This window comes from Orycteropus afer, unplaced genomic scaffold, assembly GCF_000298275.1.
Source record: "Orycteropus afer afer isolate SDZICR_OR568_19922 unplaced genomic scaffold, OryAfe1.0 scaffold00156, whole genome shotgun sequence".
In the NCBI taxonomy this organism is placed as follows: domain Eukaryota; kingdom Metazoa; phylum Chordata; class Mammalia; order Tubulidentata; family Orycteropodidae; genus Orycteropus; species Orycteropus afer.
This window is the reverse complement of record NW_006921743.1, coordinates 396,820-417,911: the sequence shown is the minus strand read 5'-3', so window position 1 is coordinate 417,911 and position 21,092 is coordinate 396,820. Positions and strand designations below refer to the sequence as shown.

Below are 21,092 nucleotides of genomic sequence, written 5' to 3'. Positions count from 1 at the left end.
TGAGACTATGGCCCCTAGCTGCCCTTCAGGTCTGGAATTGAACCCACACCTGTGGTTACCGGCCAAACAAAATACAGGCATATGAGTTGAACATTTACCTCAAGTAGATACAGTCCTTGGAGAGAACAATCATGGGAGAAAGAAGGGCTGCTTATGCACAGGGAGACAGCTCAGGGTGCAGGAGTGTATGGAGGGATGGACACAGGGAAGAGGTAACTATGTGGAGGAAGTGGGAGGGGAGCTGTTGCATTGTGGTAAACTGTGGTCAATGACGAGACAAAGTATATGTGAACTGCTGTATGGAAAGTGAATTTGCTTTGTAAATCTTCACCCAAATCACAATTAAAAAAAAAAATCTGCCTTGAACATATGCTCTCCTCTCTCTTTCTCTTTCTTATTTGTTATCTGGGTGAAAATTTAGAGCAAGTTCATTTTCCGTATGATTTTTCTTAAAGACAGAGGAATCATCACAAACTTATGATTGGTGGTAGATAGAATCATCATGGTTCCAGGAGGGACTGTAGAAGCAAGGAAAAACAATGATTGGGATTTGAAGATATCAGTGAGGGTCAGCCAAGCTGGATGGTGAGTTTGGAAGGTAAAGGCAAGCCTGACTCATGCCTGACTCTCTAGCACCTTAGCCTGGTGCCTGGCGGCTCTGCATGCCTGAGTAAACTGCTTGGATGATGAACATTGTTCACCCTCTGTCCTACCTAGTCTAGGCCTTCCTACACGTATGATAGTCTGCTTCAGAACTGGTACGTAGGAGCAGCAGCATTTCTAAACTTGCAAAGTTAGAAAATTCATTTTCATGTGGAAGGATTTTGAGGAGGTGAGTGATCCAGTCCAGCCAGGGATTCAATGCCAGGCATAGGAGCTTGGCAGGAGGATTGATTGAGGTAGTTTTTCTCAGGGACCTAGGATAAGCTGAGGGAATCTCCCTAAGAGTGTGGGAGAGGGGAAAGGTGGAGTCCTGCTGGGGAGCCTACAGAATATTTGAGAAATCAAGCCTTCACCGAGGAGATGACCACTGACCTTTGTAGTTATTAACTGCTGTCGAGTCAGCTCCTAACTCATGTTGATGCTGTACACAGCGGAATAGAACACTGTCTGGTCTTGCACTATCCCATGATTTGTTGCATACTGGACCATTGTGATCTATAGGGTATTCATTGAATGCTTTTTGGAAGTAGATCACCAGGCCTTTCTTCCTAATCCATCTTAGTCTGGAAGCTCTGCTGAAACCTGCTCAGTATCATAGCAACACATAAGCCTCCATTGACAGACAGGTGGGGGCTGTGCATGAGCTGCATTGGCTGGGAATAGAATCCGGGTCTTCTGCATGGAAGGCAATAGTTCGCCCATTGAACCTCCACTGTCCCCTTCTACTCACCTTTGCCCACCTGGTAACTGAATGCTGATGGCCATATCATCTTATCTGCAGAGACCATCTCAGCCATTATGGAGGTAGCCGAGGAAGAGAGTCCCCCAAACCCTAGCTGTAAGATCATGACCTTCAGACCCTCCATGGAGGAGTTTCAGGATTTCAACAAATGCCTTGCATACATGGAGTCTAAAGGAGCACACCGAGCTGGCCTTGCAAAGGTAATCATCTTCAGATATTTTAATCCAAAAATGATCACATGATCTTTAAATCATTCTCTTTGGTTTCATGATGTAGAAAATTATTTCTTCCAAAGGAAGATATAAACACATATTGACTTATTGTTCTCATATTAATACACACAGCACATAGTTAGATGTTTAGCTAAGAAGCAATGAAGACTGGACATCTTTTGGGGAAGAAATGATTTATATAAGCTTAATTCCATACTGTATGTATGTATGTATGTGTGTGTGTGTGTGTGTATATATATATATATATATATATATATATATATATAAATAAAATTCCATACTCTTTTGAGATTTTGAGAGACAGGCAGGTTAATATAATGGCTAAGTGTGAATTCTGGTACTAGGCTTTCAGTTTGAATTTCAGTTTAGCCTTTAGCTCTTTAAACTTCAGTATGTTAATTTTACTTCTCTGTGTGCCTCAGTTTTATCTTTAAAATCAAAATGCTTATTCTGCCAACTTCATAGAACTCTTCAGAGCAACAAAAATGAGTTAATACAAGTACACTATTTGGTGTAGGGAGTATTCAATAAATCTTAACTGTTTAGAAAGGTCATTTAAGTGGGGCTGAATGTTTGGGAGAATGCAGCATATGCTATTGTGAATCTTCGTGGTTCCTTTACACATTTATTATAGAGATGCTGAGAAAACTCTTCACTTGTATTCTGTTGGAATATGGAGGCTAAATAATTACCTAGAATGTTTTCAAGATACCATTTTACTTTATTGTTTCATTTATAGGTGATTCCTCCTAAGGGGTGGAAACCCAGGCAGTGCTATGATGACATTGACGATTTGCTGATCCCAGCACCTATCCAGCAAATGGTGACAGGGCAGTCGGGACTCTTCACTCAGTACAATATCCAGAAGAAAGCCATGACTGTGAAGGAGTTTAGGCAGCTGGCCAACAGTGGCAAGTGAGTGGGTTCTGTTGCTGTTTTTATTTCTTTAAAAGTTACAGATGAATATGGTAGGAGACCAAGGGGACAGAGGGTGTGTGAGAGCAGGTGTCCCTCATTCTGTCTCTGCACCATCATTTCACTCTTTCTGTTCTTCAGGTGGTTGCCTGTTTACATTCACTGTCAGGGAAATTTTTCCTAATTTTATTATCTCATTCATAATTACTATAAAGGCGTTTCTGTTTTTGAATTGCCATATAGTTTGATTCTACCTGTAGTTATTTTTGTTAGGCAGTTTTCTTTTTTTCTATGTGTGGCAATAGTAAGACCTTAAATGATAAATTATATGTATTAGAAAAATAATCATTTCAAAAGAATATCCTTATGACTTGAGGAATTATTATATTAGTTAATCAAGTGCTGTGTAACAAATTATTCTTAACCTTGGCAGCTTAAACTAACATATATTATCTCACAGTTTCTGAAGCTTAGGAATTTGGGAGTGACTTAGGTTGGTGATTCTCACTCAGGGTCTCTTATGAGGTTGGCCAGAACTGCTGTCATCTGTAGGCTTGAATGTGACTGGAACATGCTCTTCCAAGATCACACATCTGGGTTGGGTATCACACATCTCCCACGACTGTTGGCTGGAGGCCTCAGTTCCTTGCACATGAACTGATCCTCTTGGCTTTGGCAGCTGGCTTTTCCCAGAAAAGTTGATATGAGAGAGATTGATCAACATGAAAGCCACAATGTTTTCTCTTGACCTTTTTCAGAAATGACACACTTTCACTTTTGCTGTATTGTGTTAGAAGTGAGTTGCTAGACTAAATCCACCACTTGAAAGGAAGAGTGTCAAAGAATTTGTCGTTATATTTGAAAATCATCACAATTGGGATTATTATAAATTATTATTTTAAATTTCTGATATTGGTGGTTAAAGCCAACAAACAAACCCCAAAAAACAACCTGAAAAACTAAAAAAACAATCAACCTTATTCTACCAAGAAACATGGTGGACTGAATTCCCTGGGTTGGTCTAGATGAGATTAAGCCTGTGGTAGTTATGTTTTTGTGACAACTTGGCTGGGCCTGGTTGAGTGGCTGGGCAGCTGGTGGTAGTTGTTCCCCATGATGAGACTGGCAATCAGCTCCATGGTGGGTTCTACCATAAGCAGCTGCCTTTTGGATGTGGTCTGCTTCCTGTACATAAGGAGAAGCCTTGGAAATGGTCTCTGGCCTATGGCACGCTTAGACCCTGCATGTAGCTGTGTCATTATTCAGCAGCCTGCCATGCTCTGCTGACCTTGGTACTTACAATAGACTTGGATTAATGGCGGGCTGTGTGATTTGGTAATATTGGGACTGTGCCTTGTTACTTGTCAACCTTGGGCTTGTTAGCCTCAGCAGCCAGCAGCTGTCTGAGTGAAGAAAAGCCTCTAGCTTCAATGGGCCCGGAGCTGGAGACGGAGCTGAAGCCCAAGGTTAAGGGGCTTTCACCCAGCCCCCTAGAGCTTGGCACTTTGAACTTGGACTTAAAGCCTCCAAATTGTAAGAATAAACTCCTGTTTGTTAAGGCCATCCCATTTGTGGTATATTCTTGTCAGAGTGGCACTAGGTAACCACAACAAAGCCCATTGGATGAACTTGGTTAATGTATTGTTTTTTTATTTTTTAAATTTATTTTGTCATGTTGAGCACATGATGATACTTTTGTGTAAGCATCACACTTATGGAGGATTCTGACTCTTCCAAAGGAAATGAAAATTTTACATTTAAGTTTGCCTTCTTTTGAATTGTTTGGTAGATACTAGTAAAGCTCATTGATTCAGATCTCATTAATCGAGAATATGAAATTGTTATCACAGTCTTGGCAGGTTTGTTTCCAAAATATTTTTCTTTTCTTTTTTGCTGAATACTCAATTTTTTGCTTTTGCTACTCCTTTTTATATTTTAAAATACATACTGTAAACCCAGTGCCACTGAGTTGATTCCTACTCATAGTAGAACTGCCCTGTAGGGTTTCCAACATTGTCATCTTTATGGAAGCAGACTGCCCCATCTTTCTCCCATGGAGGAATGGTGGATTTGAACCTCCCACCTTTTGGTTAGCAACCCGACACTTTAACCACTGTTTTAAAATTCTTTTAAAACACTTTAATAAGTACAGTGTTATTGGAACAAGATTGCAGAGGCAATTTTACCAATTTTTTGCAAGTATAAACTGTTTACTATATTCTGTTATTTATTTTTAGTATCCGTCTCCAGTGTTGCTGTTAGAGCATTCATGGAGTAGGTTAGTCCATTTAGTGAAACTCTGCTTGGTAACTCTGATGTGCTAAAGAACAATTTTTACTTGTAAGTAATCAGATTATACTTACTAAAATAATATTTATGAGTACTCTCAGTAATCATCATAACTACCATAGGAGAGGTACAAAATGCTATGGGATTTCAAAGGAAAAGTCTTCTGTGGTGGTTAATCAGGAAGGGAGTGATTTCATTCTTGTAGATGCTGTTGAGATGCATTTGGAAGGATGATTAGAATTGTTTTTACTGATCACAGTGGTGATACATGTTTCTTAAAAACAAAAATTAAGCAATATCAAAATATCTAAATATCTAAATTTAACTCCCAGAGACAATAATTGTTAATAGTTTCAGTACATGCTAATTCAAAATGCTGTGAAGAATAGAGCCTTGAAGTCTTTTGTTTTCTTGTCTAGAGGAACTTTAATCATCATCTCTAGCCAGTTTGATTATTCTAGCATATTGTCAGTTTTCTATTGAGAGGGGATTTACTTACTTTATTCATATCTCTGTTCAGTTTTAACTCTGGTGGCTTGCTTGTAGACTGGCTCTTCCTGAACACAGCCATTCAGGTGACATTGTCTGTTTTGTCTATCATTGTATACTCAGTGCCTGGTATAGTATCTGGCATATGGTAGTAGGTGCTTTTTAAATATATAAGGCATCCTGGCACAGTGGTTTAGCTCTCAGCTTCAACCAAAAGGTTGGTGGTTTGAACCCACCCAGTGGCTCTGAAGGGGAGAGACCTAGTGATCTCCTGCTATAAACATTACAGGCCGGGAAACTCTATGGGGCAGTTCTACTCCATCACATGGGGTGCTGTGAGTCGGGATCAACTCTAGGGCATATAACAGCAAAAGTTTCAATATATGTCGACTGCATGAGTAAATAGTGTCATGAAGGCTAAAATACACTTGTTGTTGTTGTTGTTATTTGCCATCGAGTGGGATCCGACTCATAGCGAGCCCTCCTTGGGTTTCTGAGGCATTATCACTACAGAAGTAGATTGCCCAACCTTCCTTCTGAGGAGTGCCTGGTGGGTTTGAACCACTAGCCTTTTGGTTAGCAGTCAAGTGCCTTAGGCACTACGCTACCAGAACTCCTAAAATACACTTGAAGCAGTATAAATGATTAGCCAGATTATAAAGATTTATTCATTAACACATCATATATTTCCTGATATTCTGCAGCTTAAAAATTATTTTTTAAATAGTTGGATTCTGTTTTTTAAGTTGGAAACTGTAGCCACTCTGAGAAATAGTGTGAAAATTATTTCTAGGTTAAATTGTATTTCTTTCAATAATTTATCCTTTGATTTGTTCTAATTTATCAGTGTTCTAAAATTAAAATGTTTTTGAAATTTGTGTTCCTGTATTTCCTCTATCGATTTCATGTGGAAATTTATTTCCTATGCTAGTAAAATGGGTTTATAAGTCTCGAGCCTTGTCTCTCTTGTCCACTCACGATCATCTAGTCTTCATGATGGTTGTGGAATGGTCGTGAGCTGGGACTGACTTTCATGGGTGGCAGGAGGCTCTTACAAGTCTTCTGTTCGTATGTTTTTCTTTATTATATGCCCTTGCACAGGACACATTTCATGATGTGCTTGGTATAAACAGTAGAGAGGATAGCATGCTCATTTGATTTATACCACAATTTAATATGAAGAAAATTTAGAGAGCTCCATCATAGCTCTAACATAATGCTTTATGGAGGTGAATAACATATGCTCTTGCATGTGCATTGCTGAGCTTTTATTTTCTTCTAGGCACAGAACTAGTGCTTCACATATGACTGTTATAATCTCTACTGTATAGAGGAATGACTGAGATCCAGAGAGATTCAGTCCCCTGTCCAAGGTTATATAGCTTACAAATGGCAGAACCTGGATTCAAACCCAGGCGGTCTGGTCCTGAGCCTCCTCTTTTAACAACTGTGCTCTGTAGAATGAAAGGTTCTGGGTAAGAAGGTATGTTTGAATCAGTTGTAAGCAGGTTGATGCAAGATTTGTGGAACAGCTGTAATTGTTTATCCATTCATGGTAGAATCTGTAACTGGGTTTCATTAGATCAAGCATCAGCCAAGGAATCTGGCCCCTTTGTTGGAATCTGGAATCAGTGTATGCTCCAAATAGTCAAGGATTTTATAATTAACTTGAATGGACAATACCAAACTTTAATAACGTTTTAGAGTTATGGGTTGTGAAAAATTGCCTCCGATTGGGTGGGGATATAGTGATCTGTAGGTGCCTGTTATATAGAATAAGGCACATTAGGGCTTCAGTTTTAAAAATTCTGGAAGCTGTGTGAAAGAGGCCTAATGTTTTTTCCTGCCATCCACATGTTCAGCATTTGCCAACCTAATAATTGAAAAGAATCTTCTTTTGGTTTTACTTTCTTACTAGCTTTTAAGTGAGATGGTCATTTGCTTTTAAATCCATAATATTTCCTAATATAATATACTTGGTTAAAAGTTTTAGAAAATTTCTATTTTGAAAGTTAAAGTAATGGATTTTTAACTAATTTTCTGCTTTCATTGTTGATACTTTCATGAAAGTCTTTTTTGACCCTAATCAGAAGCATAGAGTCACGATACAGAGTTATTTTGGCATTGTAAGAGTATTCACATATTTCTGATAAATATGTTTGTATATTTATTTGCTAGACTTGAAAACATGAGTGTTTATAGCATGCATTTGCATGTTGATAGGATTTTGGTTAGAGAGTGTTTTAAATCAAATGGGTGGGGAACTTTAAATGGTCTTACTGGTTTTATGTTTATTTTTATCTACCTTTTCTAGATACTGTACTCCAAGATACTTGGATTATGAAGATTTGGAGCGCAAGTACTGGAAGAACTTAACTTTTGTGGCACCTATCTATGGCGCAGATATTAATGGGAGCATATATGATGAGGTATATTTGTAATGGTATTTGTAAAAGCTCAGTTGTTGTTACTGTCTTTGTTAAAATTTTAGACAGTAGGGAAGTGTCATTTGCTATGCTTTGAGTGATCCATTATTTCTCAAGGATAAGAGGAAATACAGACTCATCAGGAGGATTTCTGCTCCTGATATATATATGTGTGTGTATGTGTATGTATATATATATATGTACGTGTGTGTGTGTATATATACACACACACACACACACACATACATATATATGTATGTATATGTATTTTAGCTACTTAAAACAATACCCATTTATAATATCACAGTTTCTGTAGGTCCAGATTCCAGACACAGCTTTACTCAGTCTTCTGCTTCAGCCTTCATAAAGCTCACACAGTGTGAGCTAGGGCTGTGTTTTCATCTAGGGGCTTGGAAAGGATCTGCTTCCAAGCTTGTTCTAGCTGTTGGCAGAAGCTAGTACCATCTGGCTGTAGAATTCATGGTACCTGCTTATTCAAGCCTGTAGTAGAGAGGGCCTCTGCTGTTTAGGGGTTCTCATTTCAGGGAAGGCCAGCTAGTTGTACAAATACCTGAGATCATTCAACATTGTACTATCTAGTTGTCTGGCTAATCTTCAAATTACATTACATTTTTAAAGCACCAGCACATTCTGAAAATATATGGACAACCAGAGAGGTTAAATAGCTTTTCCAAAGTCATGTGTCTACTTGGGAGATTCCATGTGTCCTTGACCCCCCACCCCAATTTTAGGAAGTAGTTGTGTGCAGTCAGTCTCATAGTTGTGGAAAAGAGTAAAACAAGGTCATTGTCAACTATACATTGTCCCTGAGCTGGTGGCTCATTTCATGTCTTCTCAGTGTTTTTTCTTTTCAGTAAAACTTGATTGTGTTGTTGGTGAAAGCTAGGTTCCCATTTAACAGTTACTACAAATATTGCATAAAGATTGATCTTCTAGGCATTAGTGGGCTGAAATGGTTTTATCCATTTTGAATCAGACAATCATATGATCTATTATGCTGGGAATGGCTAATTGAAGAGGAATGGTGTGGCCTTTATCATTACAAAGAATGTATCAGGATCTGTCCTCAAGTACACAATGCTCTCAGTTATAAGATAATACCCATGTGTCTTCCTACATGGGAGACCAGTTAATACTACTATTAGTCAAATTTATGCACTAACCACCAAAGCCTGAGACAAGGAAATTGCAGATTTTTACCAACTTCTGCAGTTTGAAATTGACAGTCAAGATATGTTGATTATTACTGGTGATTGGAATGCAAAAGTTGGAAACAAAGAAGAATCACCAGTAGTTGGAAAATATGGCCTTGGTGAATGAAATGATGCTGGAGATTGCATGATAGAATTTTGTAAGACCAGTGATTTATTCGTTGCAAATATCTTTTTACAACAACACAAACAGCAGCTATATATGTGGACTTTGCCAGATGGAATACGCAGGTGTCAGATCGACTACATCTGTGAAAAAAGGTGATAGAGAAACTTAATATCTACAGCCAAAACAAGGTGAGGAGCTGACTATGGAAAAGACCATCAACTGCTCATATGCAAGTTCAAGTTAAAGCTGAAGATAATTAAAACAAGTCCACAGGAGCCAAAATATGCCCTCTGAATATATCCCACCTGAATTTAGAGACTATCTAAAGAATAAATTTGATGCATTGAATACCAGTGACCGAAAACCAGATGAATTGTGGGATGCCATCAAGAACATCATCCATGAAGAAAGCAAAAGGTCATTAAAAAGACAGGAAAGAAAGAACAGAACAATATGGATGTCAGAAGAGACTCTGAAACTTACTCTCGAATGGAGAGTAGATAAAGCAAAGAATGGAAGAAATGACAAGATAAAAGAGCTGAACCGAAGATTTCAAAGAGCAGCTTGAGAAGACAAAGTCAATTATTATAAAGAAAAGTGCAAAGACCTGGAGTTAGAAAACCAAAAAGGAAGAACACACTCAGTATTTCTCATACAAAAATAACTGAAGAAAAAATTTAAGCCTTGAGTTGCAATACTGAAAGATTCTATGGGCAAAATATTGATTGATATAGGACACATTAAAAGAAGATGGAAGGAATATACAGAGTCACTGTACCAAAAAGAATCAATTGATGTTTATCCATTTCTGGAGGTGGCATATGATCAAGAACCAGTGGTATTGAAGGAAGAAGTTGAAGCTGCACTGGAGGAATTGGCAAAAAACAAGGCTCCATGAATTGATGGAATATACCCATTGAGATATTTTAACAAACAGATGCTGTGCTGGAGGTACTTACTTATCTGTGCCAAGAAACTTGGAAGACAGGTGGTTGGCCAAATGACTGGAAAAGATCCACATTTGTACCCATTCTAAAGAAAGGTGATTGTACAGAATGTGGAAATTATTGAACGATATTATTAATATCACATGTGTGTTAAATAGTGCTGATGATAATAAAAAATGGTTGCAACAATATATTGGCAGAGAACTTCCAGAAATGCAAGCTGGATTCAGAGAAGGGTATGGAGCGAGGGATATCATTGCTGGTGTCAGATGGATCTTGGCTGAAAGCAAAGAATACCAGAAAGATATTTGTCTGTGTTTTATGGACTATGCAAAGGCTGTGTGTATTGTAACAAATTATGGCTAACAGTGAAAAGAATGAAATTCCAGAACACTTGAATTGTGCGCATGAGAAACCTGCACATAGACCTGGAGGCTGATGTTTGAACAGAACAAGGGGATACTGCATGGGTTATATCAGGAAGGGAGTGTGTTACGGTTGTATCCTTTCACCATTCTTAATCAGTCTGTTTGCTGAGCAGATAATCTGAGAAACTGGACTATATGAAGAAGAACGCATCAGGATTGGAGGAATACTCATTAACAGCCTGTGATGTGCAGAGACACAACCTTGCTTGCTTAAAGTAAAGATGACTTGGAAGCACTTACTGATGAAAATTAAAGAGTCCAGTCTGCAGTATGGTTTACATCTCAATATAAGAAAAATGAAAATCACAACTGGACCAGTATTCAATATTGCTTATTGGCAATATCACAGTAAGTGGAGAAAAGATTGAAGTTGTCCAAGATTTCATACTACTTGGTTCCACAATCAACAGCAGTCAAGAAATCAGATGATATATTACACTGGGCAAACCTGCTGCAAAAAACCTCTTTAAAGTGCTGATGAGCAAAGACGTCTCTTTGAAGACTAAGGTGTGCCTAACCCAAGCCCATGGTATTTTCAGTTGCCTCATATGCATGTGATCTCTTTGTTCTTTTTTGTTTGTAGCTATAATTAAGAGTTCAAAGCAAGATACTTGGGACCATTTTTAGATATTTGACAGAAAAATGCCCCTGTACTCTTTTTCATATTTGATCATGCTATAACATAATTGTTGACTGCTGTGACAAGCTGCTGGACTCTGGTTTGCTGTGCTTATTAATTTACTACTTGCATTTGAAAGCCAATTATACATTGGAATTGCTTTAAGGGAACATTGACATTAAACTTCAGATTTTAGTAACTTTAGTTATTAAGATCTAATAAACAAAAATCCACTGGTTTGTAAAGTGCAGTGTTTAAAGCTTCTCCTCATTTACAGGTTTAGGAACTGGGAATCTGTCATTCTGGTAAGCCCCACAAGGCATAGCAGTACACAGACTTTTTGCAGGTCCTCTCTGTGGAAGTGTTTAGCAGCTCCTGGGCCAGGTTGACCTTTTCAATGCTTTAGTACTCTAAAGACAAGAAAAATGTTAACAGCTACTAGTAAACAAAACCAATCGTACTCAAGACATCAGAATTTAAACAAATGAAAAATAACTTGTGCTTACCCTCTTGAGGTAGATGAAGAATAACAAGAGGAAGAGTGCACTAAAGAGAGTGATGGGAAGTAAGAAAAATCATAATTTACAACTGTCTGGAACATTTGCAGTCATCACAATGAAGGTGCATTGACAAAGCCCTGATACTGCTTTGCTGTTGACCCTCATTTCTTTCCATTGTCTAAGTCTTCAGTTTACTGTTATTGTATATTGAGAATGGGCTCCTTGTGTTTCCTGGCATTATTTTGAAAGGAATTACAGTTATCCAGTTGCACTTCATGACTCCACTAATTTCTATGTATGACTATTTCTCTTAATCTTCAAAGAATGGCTGGAAAGCTACAGCCTTTTTATGGTGGATTGGGTGTGGGGGTTCCAGTGTAGGTCTGGGAAGGTAAGAGAGTTTGTTCCTGGTAGAAAGATGAATAAGGATCCTTACTTTCAAGTAATTCACTGACTGGAGGGCCAGGGGGACAAGTATCATGAACTTACCCATAAAATGAAACGTAAGGTTGCATGGAGCCAGGAGAAGAGCACATAAGGCACTGAAGGGAGACTTTTGGGAGGAGAGAGGACATCTGGAGGACACTGGCTATGACAGATAAGTTCAAACCAGACAAGGAGAGAAGGCTGGGGCAGGGGCTAGGTAAGATTGAGGGTAGCACCATACCTAATAGTCTGGGGTTGTTTGCTTCATTCTGAATATTCTCAGAATGAGATTCTTACACATTTGACTACATTGAGATAATGAGATTGGAATGCTTGGTGATCTTGGGAACCTTCTGTGGTTAAAGAAGCCCTGGACTTAGAGCTGTTAGTTTTCTTGGGTGAGCCTAGATGAGTCTGTGGCAACAGTAACAGTAAGCTTAAGGGTCTAAGTATTTTATTTTCTTTATGTATCTCTCAAGCCTGGGCCACTGATAAAATTTTAATCAGTCTCTGTTAACTATCTATATATTTAAAAGCTAGCTATCTCTTAGAAGCATCATGGGAGTTTCTTTAGAAAAGTGAAAAATAAACACACAAAAAAGAAGATAAGAAAGAGGAGACAGGGAGAAAAACCAAAATCCTATAACTATATGCAGTGATAAAACTTGGGCAAGTGGTGTAAAAGTCAGCAGATCTCTGTAGAAAACACACAAAGTGGAATAATCCTGGGGTAGCCAGTAGACTCTAAGGCACAGCTATGTCTCTTTGCTTGGTGTGTGAGAGGGAAGGCAGGCACCAGTATTATTGACCTGCATTAGTATAGCGACAGGCTAAGACATTCAGGCTTGTGTCCTGTGCTACTTAGGACTGGATTTCTAGGAAGAGCTATTGATCAGTGTAATGGTGATTTTCCTAATGATGGTAATAGTTCATTAGGCAGAGGTTTAAAATGAGGTTCCATGTGTTTCACTTAAGCTAGCTATTATCTGCATAATGGATGACACCACAAGGATCTCCAAGAGTGTTGTTTGTTTTTGAAAGAGCCTTGTTGGAAGATTTTCTCTTTGAGTGGTGACGGGTTACTCTTCCCTTCACCTGCCTCCTCCATCACCCAGGCTTTAGGATTTGAAGACCTTGTAGCATAGTAGGCAGTGCAGTCTGCAGTGGGCCCCTGAGCCCACAGTGTTCAGAGCCGAGTACCAACCAGGAGTTCAGCTTCTCCTCCTGTTCTCACAGTTCCTATTCAGGAACAGTTTGGCATTCTTTGGGTGCTTTATGTCCAGTTACTTACATATTTACTTTGTGGTAAAATAGAGGTAACAAAACATTTGCCATTATAATAATATTCACATATACAGTTCAGTGACGTTACATATGCTCATCATGTCAGGTACTTGTTTTTCTTCTGAGATAGCATTTCATCAAAATTGAAAATTTGCTTTGTGTACAGCCATCTTTGGTGATGGTTTTCTGCTCTTCACTGCAGGAAGACAACTGCACCAGTAATCTTCCACTTGTATCATCTTATGTTGCTCTTGAATCTTTCAGATCATTTTGCCCTTGGGTTCTTCACTCAATCTTGTTCCTTGCTTATGGCTGCTGCCTCCATGTCTCTGAAGGTGCCCATTGTCCCCTGCTGTACCAGCCTGGTACCATTCCTTGGCATTCCACCCAGAGAGTGGATGGCAGGCAGTCCATTAAATAAAGGACTTGTGTAGTTTTTAAAAAACTGTGCTGGCTTGAGTAACACAGCGAAGCTTTCCAGCATGACACTGTTGTGTGTGGTGGATGGGGACATGTCCAGATCATATCTAGCTGCGACTTGCCTAAGTGCGTTTAATCTCTCTCAGCTCTTTCGAATATGTGGGCTGCTCTTAGGCTCACTTGCATTCTCCATGGACTTTCTCATTTTTCTCTGAAGACATTTTCAGTAATAGTAATGGAAAGATGGTAGGTAACAGTGATGCCAGTACATTTATATATTTGAATATTGTGCTTTAGGTGAAAGTTTACATAGCAAATTAGTGTGAAGCATGCTCATTTTGGAAAAATAGCTGAGAGACAACTGTACTGAGGTCTACCAGCTCTCGTTGGGATTTGCATAGACCTGGCATTTCCATTGGTGGACGTTCAGAGTCATTGTGTCAAGTTTTTGACAGGAATAGTGGATTTTGGGTAAAAATATTTATAAGTTGTTATAGCAAATATTTGGAAAATGAACACAGATAATGAAGACTAATTACATTTATTCATGGGACCATATTTCCTCCAGCAGGCTCTGAGTCTGGTGATTGTAGTATCATTCCTCAGATTTTTTTTGTTTTTTAGTCTCAACCCTTCACATCATTTCTGTGGCTGAGAATGCATGATTGTAGAAATACTACAAGCATAACATTGGGCCAGCTTGTGGAGGTTCCTGAATGTCTGGCTGTTCTATACATCCTGAAGAATGTTTGGGAGTGTTTTAGTAGGGGAGGGAGAGGCTCAGAGTCATACTTTAGGAACCGAAAGGTTGGTAGTTTGAACCCACCCAATCACTGCAGGATAAAGACCTGGTGATCTGTTCTTATAAGGTTAAAGCCTAGAAAACCCAGTGGGTCAGTTCTACTTTGTCAGCATGAGTTCACTGTGAGTCAGAATTGACTTGATGGCACCTAATGACAACAACAGCAATCTCATCATGGACTCCAGGATGAGCTGGTCATGGCAAGAGGCTTAGAAAGTGCTTTAGAAAAGGAGAGTAATGTTTCTTAGAGTGTATTTTTCTGAATTCCAGCACCCTGAGACAGCAATTCTCAAACAATTTGATTCAGGACCCGTTTACATGCTTTGTAAGTAATACAGATCTCCAAGAAATTTTGTTTATGCACATTTATATATGTATTTCCTGTTAACTTAAAAATTAAAATGCAGAAATTTTAAAGATTTAATTCATTAAAAATAACCCATTACATATGAACATAAATAGTTTTGTTAAAATGACTTTATTTTCTGAAACTAAAAGAGTAGTGTAAAGAGTGACATTGTTTTACATCTTTTCAAATATGTAAAATGAAATGATAGATGTCTGGCGTAATTAGAAGATTGATGGCTTCTACCTGCTTCTGCCTTCAGTCTGTTGTGATATCATGTGTAACCTCTGGAAAATCCCACCATATGCTTGTCTAAAAATGTGAGTGAATAGGGCAAATAGTGTCTTGCTAAGTAATTGTGATGTCACAGACCCTCTGGTAGGATCTTGGTACATGCTCAGGGGTCCCCAGCTAACATTTTACCTAAAGATAGTTAGGTAACTAAAACATTACCTTAAGATATTTAGTACAAGACAGCTTCCCTGACCTGACTGCTTATAGATGATGCAGAGATCTTGAGGTGGAGAAACTAGGAGGGTGTTAGGTCTGTTACCAGAAAGATGCAGCTGTACCACTTAGTGCTCTTTCCTTGTTTGCTGACCTTGTCCATGGCAGGTACCTCAGAGAATAAACTACATTAGCAGAGAGCATTTCTCAACCTGGGAGCCATGTCATGTATTGTCACATAAATAAGGCAATTTTTTACAAGCAGAAAATGGGCTTAGGGTGTGAACTCAGGTCCATGCATTTCAGAATACTTAAGATGTTTTAAAGCACGTTTATGTCTTTTTAAATATTCATTTGCTAGACTGTTGCTTTTGTTACCATCAAGTATTTATTCAGTTTTAAAGAAATTGTGGTAAACTTAAAGACAAAAGTACAGTGTCTTATACTGTATATTTCCCCTCGAGAGCTGGGAATTTTTTATTTTTACTTTTTTGTTTTGCTGTGTGTATATTGGGCAGGTGGTTGGGGTCCTTTTCTTTCCATTTTCCCTTTTCAATATTTTTTTTCATCATTCTACAAGTATAGGTGTATTGTATGTTTTTAAGGTAAAAATATAAATATTAAGTATGGAAAACTAGGAAATATTATATCAGAGAAAAAATTAAAATCACTCATAATCCTGACTTTCAAAGACAACCACTCTTACCAATTTGGTATGTTTGCTTCTAGTCTTTTTTCTTTTTTTATGGATCTGTAATGCTCTACTTTTTCTAACGTGTGGTATAGTGGACGTAGTTTGGTCTTGTGTATTTTTTACTTTCCCGTTTTAGCACATTGTGAATTTTTTTTTCATGATGATAGACATTCTTCAAAAGGGTGATTTGAAATTTATTTTGTCTTATTTTTATTGGTGCAGTGGTTTTCATGAGTAGAGGAAAGCAGGTAAATCTAACTTTAGGGGAGATGCAGGTGGCCTGGAGATGGGGGAGTGGCACAGCTCTGAGCTTTGGCTGAGATTCTGGAAATTCACCTGCTAGTGTTGGATAAGTGCAGTATGCAGGTTGTTGTTAACCTAGAGGGTGGAATTTTGTCACCCGTCATGGCTGCTTTTCCTTTGTGGCCTTTAAAATAGAAGCTGTATTGCAGCACAGAGTATTTGATCTACTTTATGTATATTATTCTCTACCATCCCTAGCTGTCTTTTCTTTGGAGCCTACATCTATTGGTAAAGTGAAAGGATTGTGTTAACTGTGCCCTGAACCATTCTTCAAGGAAAAAAACCAAACAAAACCAAACCCACTGCCGTCGAGTCTGGCCTGACTCATAGCGACCCCTCCTTGAGTTTCCAAGGTGGTATTACTACAGAAGTATATTGCCCAGCCTTCCTTCTGAGGAAGGGCCAGCCTTCTGGTTAGTAGTCAAATACCTTAGGTACTACGCCACCAGAGGTCCTATTCTTCAAGAAGTTGGACTGAATTCTTTGACAGTGAATTTTTGTGAGTTACAGATTTTTTTTTTTTTATTAGGATTATGTCAAACCAAGAACTCCTTTATAAGAAATCTGTTGACTAGGGTATTGGAATCTTTTTGTACCATGGTCTTTAGCCTGTACATGACATGTTTTTCTTTCTACCATGTTGTTGTTATTTGCCGTCGAGTTGGCCCTGACTCATAGCGACCCCTCCTTGGGTTTCCGAGGCAGTATCACTATGGAAGTAGGATTGCCCAACCTTCCTTCCGAGAAGTGGCTGGTGGGTTTGAACTGCCAGCCTTCTGGTTAGCAGTCAAGTGCCTTAGGCACTACGCTACCAGAGCTTTCTACCATAGAATGGCTTAAATACCTTCGTCCGCCAGATGGTGCTCTTGGACAACAAATTTATCTGAGGCTGTAGGTTTCTAAATGAGGCTAAAGCAGTTTAAATGGTTTGAGACACCAGGAGAGTTCCTTTCCATTTTGTATTTTGATCATATCAAGATTTACTTATCCTGAAATAAGTAATTTGAAGCCAGAAAATTAACCATGTATGTCACTAAGGCAAAATATCATCCTACACATATTCTGGCTCAGAGTATTTTGTTGGCCTGTAGGACCAAGACTTTCAACTTTAGTTCTATAAAATAAGGTTCTTTATACTCAGAACTCATTATTACCTGTTAACTTGTTGTCATTTCTTTTTCGTGAGTGAACTCTTAGCCTGGATTCCCCTAAATGATGCCATTCACACAGGGGAGGTGATGGTGGTATTACTTCATGGCTCACATTGCAAGTAAAATGTTTCAGCAGTTTTGCAAACTGTGGTTTCAGAGGGTTTTTGCCAGAACGTCATAGCCAGGATGATGTGGGAATTGTTGACTGAAAGGTGACTTCATATACATGATAACTTCCTTCGAGTGTGTTGCATATAAAGGTGTAAATGAAGTCACTGGGGGACAATCACTTTTCTCTTTGAAAGAACTTTCTACAGAATATAGCTGCCCTAAAATGGGGCAAGGAGCTTCTGACCTTGGAAGGTTCTGGCGGAGATTGATCTCGTGTTGGAAATGATTTTTAAAAAAACTTGATTGGGTAGGATTTGAATAAAAACGGTCGTTTTCTTTTTTAACTCTTATCTTTACCTCTACACTGGTAAATTTTAGTGTTGACACATGTATAAATGTGTAATAAAGTGGTAAATTGATAAGCCAACAAATATATGTGAAGCACCATGTGGGTGGTTTGTTGGGAGTGTGAGAAGTGTTGGGGATGGCAGGTATTTTCCAATGTGAGGTGCTTACAAGTTAGTGGGAAAGTCTTGAACGGTTTCCCTAAGAAATAAATAACAACACACATGGTGCCAATGAGGTTTTTTTTTCCCCCAGTTTTTTAGGGAGAATTTATAAATACAGTAGAAAGATTCAAATTACTCTATTTTCCAAAAGGATCTGCTGATCTACAGCTGATGCTTCTAGAATCTACTTTAGAAGTGATCTGTAACATGGACCAGTATTCATGCACCAAAGTTATTTTTCAGCTGTGAAACAACTGATATGTCACAAAGGAAAATAGTTACACACATTTACAGATTTGATGGAATATATATAATAAAACAAAATTAGAAGATTTTTGTCATACACTGAGTGAATAAATCAGGATAACTGCACAGATACATCCCTAAGGTCTTGAAATGCCCACACTGGATTTCCAGTATAGCTATCTATCTACCTAGATATAGATATCAAAACTAAACCAAGCTCACCACCGTCAAGTCAGATCTGACTCATAGTGACTCCTCGTTGGGTTTCTGAGACAGCATCACTACGGAAGTAGATTGCCCAACCTTCCTTCTGAGGAGTGGCCAGTGAGTTTGAACTTCCAGGCTTCTGGTTAGCAGTCAAATGCCTTAGGCACTACACCACCAGAGCTCCTAGATCTAGATCTAGATATATCCCCCCTCATAACTCAGCCACTGGACCACAGGAAGAGAGCAGCCTGGGGAGGCAGGGAGCTGTTATGCCCTCAGAGTGACCTGGCCCACACTCCACCTCCCTAGCATGGGCTCTTCAACTTAATTCACCATCTTTCAGTGGGCCTTTGGAGTCCCTGGAATTGAGGGAGCTCTGGTGGAGTAGTGCCTAAGACATTTGACTGCTAGCCAGAAGGCTGGCAGTTCAAACCCACCAGCCACTCCTTGGAAAGAAGACTGGGCAATCTACTTCCATAGAGAAATACCACACTGGAAACCCAAGGAAGGATTGCTGTGAGTCAGAATCGACTTGATGGCAGTGAGTTTGGTTTGGATTTTTGGTTTGGAATTGAGGTAAAGCTGGTAATTCCAGAAATCTGATTCTAATTCTGTATAAATATGATTAGAATCTTTTTTTTTAGATTAAAAAATAGGAAAGATGTCACTAAAATGATAACAATGTTTTCTTCGTTTGTGGATTTATGAGAGAAAAAGAAATACATATGCACATGAACACGTACATGCTTTTATATTTTCCAAATGTTTTCTGTTGTGAAAATAGAGTTAGTAATCAAGAAAATTATTAATGTTAATTTCCCTTTTCTTTTAAAAATAATGTTGAGCCTGTGTATGTCATCCAAAATTGTACCCTATGGAGAACAAAAATGAGAGGGCTGGAAATACCTTAGGTTGTTTTTCTTCATGAAGAATGAAGGGGTAACTCAATAATACCAGCCGTCTGCCAGGTGTTATGAGAGTGTGTCTTAAATCTGAAATTGCTTTAAGTGAGAAATAGCAGGAGTAGAAAAATGAAGGAAGGTGCCAAAAAAACAAACAATGGGGAGAAACAGGAGAAAAAATAGAGTGCTATAGAGGGGTGGGAGGATGGTTTATGTTTTTTTTTTTTTTTAAATCTTAATTGGGATTTTCCTTTAATTAGTGGTTAATGAAAGTCCCAAGTTCACCCCATGCTTTAGCATCCTTTAAAAGTTAAGTAACTTTCACTTGTTTTTAATAGGACCACAGTGATATTACAGACCTTAATGTGCTACTTCCTTATTTATTTGATTAATTTGTTTATTGTTATTTTTTATTGTTATTTGGGTGAAAGTTTACAGAGGAAATTGATTTGCCATTCAACAGCTGATACACATTTTGTTTCATGACATTGATTACAATCCCCACAACAAAATAGCACTCTTCCCACTTCATCCCTGTGTTTACCATTTTCCTTTATCCTTCTTTCCTTTTCCTTCCTGCCTTCTGAGCTTCTGAACTTTATCTCTGGGCAAATGCTGCCTTTTTGATCTCATGTGGTTGACTCTTCTAATGAGTGCAACCTCACTGATGGTATTGTTCACCTTAATGCCCACCCATTGTTTGGTTGAAAATTGAGCCATGGGAATAAGTGCAGTTCCCAGCTTGAAGGGTGTCAAAGGGCCATAGTCTCAGAAGTTCTACTAGTCTCTGTAAGACCAATAAGCTTGATCTTTTTTATGATTCTGAGTTTTGCTCCACATTTTTCTCCCATTCTATTCAGGACCTCACTTTCAGGGTGGTCAGCAGTGGTAGCTGGGATTCATCTAGTTCTGGTCTCAGGGTTATGATGGCTGTGGATCAAGTGAGCCATTAATCCATTGGACTAGTTATTTCCTCACATCTTTGATTTTCTTCACTCCTGTTTGCTTTGGGAAGAGACCAATTAAGAGTTGTACCTTAGATGGCCAATCACAAGCTTTTAAGACCTCAGTTGCTACTCACTGAAGTAGGACATAGAATATTGTCTTGGTGTACTACTTTATGCCAATTAACCTTAGTGTCCCCTGAGACTATGGTCCTGAGCCCCCGTTTCCTTATTTATTTTGGTTCATCTTAATTTATTATTATTATTTTTTATTGTGGTAAATACATGTGTAACAATATTTTACTAATCTTCACCAGTATTCATTACAGCACTATTCACGGTAGTCAAAAAGTAGACACTACCAAAATGTCCATCAATAGATGAGTAGATAAATAAAATGTGTTACTTCTTTATTTTAATCCATTAGTGAACAGGACTGGGGGAATCTGGATCTGCTTACTGACAAGAAAATATGTTGTTGTGTTGTGCCCAGGCTGTAAAGGAGAATTTCGGAAGAGAAGACGACGCTAACCCACGCCAATGCAAATGCAATAGGACAGTTTATTAGCTAACTTAAGTCAGGGTTTTTGCCCTTACCAGGTCAGTGGCTTAAGCAAAAGACCCCCGTACCCTGTTTCTTTCTCCAATTTATGGAACAATATGGGGAGGGGCAGCACCGGGGCGAGGGGGTACAGGTGATTGGTTGTT

The 21,092-nt window shown here is 38.6% G+C and overlaps 1 protein-coding gene across 1 annotated transcript in view; it reads left to right on the top strand.

The window, feature by feature from the left end:
* Positions 1-1,461: 1,461 nt before the first annotated feature.
* Positions 1,462-21,092, top strand: part of KDM4C (lysine demethylase 4C) — a gene marked incomplete at its 3' end in the record, with an annotated part of 396,913 nt that continues 377,282 nt past the window's right edge. The window contains exons 1-3 of the mRNA XM_042781719.1: positions 1,462-1,605; positions 2,378-2,553; positions 7,646-7,760. Coding sequence (XP_042637653.1) covers positions 1,462-1,605; positions 2,378-2,553; positions 7,646-7,760 — 435 coding nt within the window. The remainder of the gene's footprint in view (positions 1,606-2,377; positions 2,554-7,645; positions 7,761-21,092) is intronic.